Here is a 2,500-nt window from a genome sequence, read left to right on the forward strand (position 1 = left end):
TGAATCTTCTTTTCTAATGAATGAGGGATTATTTTCAGATGGACCTCCAGAAAACTAATAAGAAGGAGTGACTTTAGCTAACAACACCGAGATAACTGATGGACACATTTTATTCACTTTGGATTTGATGAGAGAAGTTGAATGGGAGTCTATGGAGCCGGAGGCTTTTTGGAGCCGACCTCTAGTGGCACTCGCTGGTATTGCAGCTGAAGACACTTCTGGATCAGAACCATTTTACAGAACGTCTGTGGCTCAAACACAGCTATGTTTGGGGGGGGGGTATCTGTTTGATTGACATGCCTAAGTGGGCGGGGCATAGTGTCCTTCCCCAGCTCGTCCAAATATGGACACTTCAGGCTCCAAAAGATGGTGACGGACAAGATGAGCAGCTGTTTGTGTCCAAGTCATCAGGTTTTGGTTTGCGAAGGTTTGAAGTTGTTTCTAAGTTGATCCAAACCTCGTGTGTCTCTCCGTGTCCGTCCTCCAGGCCCGGAGACGAGTCGGTGTCGGTCACAGACCTGCTGGACCTGAGCTCCGTGTCGGTTCCGTCCTCGGGCAGCTCTCCTCCAACGCTGGTGCCCTGCGGTCTGGCCGGCCTCGGAGGATCCTCTCTGCCTTCCTCCGCCTCCTGTCTCCCCATCGAGATGCCGTCTTCGTCGGGACGCAGCCTCAGCGCCGACCCGCTGGACCCGAGCCCTCCCAGCTGGCACGGCTCGCTGCCGTCCAGCGCTCCCTCCAACGCCTCGGCCTCGGCCCCGCCCTCCGCGGCGGCCTCCTTCGTGAGTCTCCGCCTCCACATTCACACCCACTCACACATTTTGGTTCTTAACTGTTGAGCTAAAATAATGAAGCAACAATAAGAAGTTACCAAGTAAATAAAATACGCATTCGACATGTATTCATGTTGGGTTGCAACTCGCGCTGATCTCTGTTTCCATGGCAACACACAGGGTACGAATAACAACTGGGAAACAATCAGTAGACTATTAAAATGAGGCAAAGAAACAAGAAGGAAGAGGCGGCAGGTAACAGGTGTGACTACAGGGTGTCTGCCCCCCTCCCCTCCCCCCCCTCCCCCTCCTCATGAAGAGCAGGCTGAGCTGTGAGAATGAATGGAGATCTGTGTTGACTGCACTGCTCTCAGAAGAATTGCTCGGTCATGGCAGTGAGTCTACTCCTCCAGTCATGTGACCGTGGGGTGATCCCCCCCTCTGTCCCCCATCCCCTCCCTCCCCCCTAACTAACCGGCCTCTCTCCTGTGTTTTCTCTCCTCTCCTGCTGCAGAGTCTGGACGAGGGCGGCGACAGCTTGTGTGATTCGGCCAATCACATGCTGCCTCCTCCTCCTCCTCCTCCGACCACCAGCATGGGGAACCTCTCCTCGTTGGACATCCCCAACGACGAGGAGCTGCCCACCGACCCCAGCAACTCGTCAGACACGCAGGAAGAGAGGTGAGTGTTGTTTGGGTGGACGAGAACCCAGCAGAACCACCAGAACCAGCAGAACCCAGAAATATCAGCTGCCTGTCAGATTTAATAACCTGGAACTCACTTTGATTATCTTTTGTGTGTGTTAAACACAGACTCTGTTTCTAAAAAGTGTTTGTAGCTTCAGGTCTGTAAAATGGTTCTGATCCAGAAGTGTCTTCAGCTGCAATACCAGCGAGTGCCACTAGAGGTCGGCTCCAAAAAGCCTCCGGCTCCATAGACTCCCATTCAACTTCTCTCATCAAATCCAAAGTGAATAAAATGTGTCCATCAGTTATCTCGGTGTTGTTAGCTAAAGTCACTCCTTCTTCTTAGTTTTCTGGAGGTCCATCTGAAAATAATCCCTCATTCATTAGAAAAGAAGATTCAAGAAGACCTGTTTTTTCAGTAAGACATTTGAAGACAGAGTGGTGAAGCTGCTCTCCTCTGCTGTGACCTGCAGGTGAGGTTGAGTCCTTCTGTGCCGACCTCAGCGGACGGCTGCACATCAACATGGCGCTCCGGATGAGCGTCGACAAGCTGCACGACCTGCTCTTCTCTGCAGACACACACTTCATCCAGCACCTGTTCTCCCAGAGGCACTTCACAGGTGGGCGGACACACACACACACACACACACACACAGACACAGACACACACACACATACACACACACACACACACACACACACACACACACACACCGAGAGGGATGTTCTTGTTGATGGTTCTGTTGCTGCTCCGGTCCGGCTCCCTGTGTGGAGCCACTAATGAGGCCTCGCTGAAATCATGTTCTCCTTTTCAGACCTGTCGGTGGGTGAATGGCAGCCGGACGGCGGCGGGAACACCGGCCGCGTGTTGAGCTACACCATCGCCCTCAACAACCCCCTCGGCCCCAAGACGGCCCCGGTGGTGGAGACGCAGGTCGGTGCCTTCGTTTTCTCTTTACTCACACGGACATCTGGAGCCTGTGTGAAACCGGAGGGCTTTTATTTTGAAAAATTGCTGCATTCAGCTTTGATCTCTGCCTCAGT

At 52.8% G+C, this 2,500-nt stretch overlaps 2 protein-coding genes across 2 annotated transcripts in view; both read left to right on the forward strand.

Moving 5' to 3' along the window:
* The window catches only part of gramd1a (GRAM domain containing 1A), a 25,192-nt gene extending 23,647 nt beyond the window's left edge, over positions 1-1,545 (forward strand). Inside the window, 2 exon segments of the mRNA XM_069176370.1 lie at positions 488-779; positions 1,285-1,545. Of these exon segments, the coding sequence (XP_069032471.1) occupies positions 488-779; positions 1,285-1,455 (463 nt within the window). The 3' untranslated portion in view covers positions 1,456-1,545.
* Positions 1,546-1,627: 82 nt separating this feature from the next.
* LOC138214387 (sex-determining region Y protein-like) overlaps positions 1,628-2,500 on the forward strand; it is an 8,026-nt gene continuing 7,153 nt past the window's right edge. The window contains exons 1-2 of the mRNA XM_069175980.1: positions 1,628-2,076; positions 2,272-2,390. Coding sequence (XP_069032081.1) covers positions 1,980-2,076; positions 2,272-2,390 — 216 coding nt within the window. The 5' untranslated portion in view covers positions 1,628-1,979. The remainder of the gene's footprint in view (positions 2,077-2,271; positions 2,391-2,500) is intronic.

This window comes from Embiotoca jacksoni, unplaced genomic scaffold (genome assembly GCF_022577435.1).
Source record: "Embiotoca jacksoni isolate LCO1_2020_lvr unplaced genomic scaffold, fEmbJac1.0.p SCAF_106, whole genome shotgun sequence".
Lineage (NCBI taxonomy): Eukaryota > Metazoa > Chordata > Actinopteri > Embiotocidae > Embiotoca > Embiotoca jacksoni.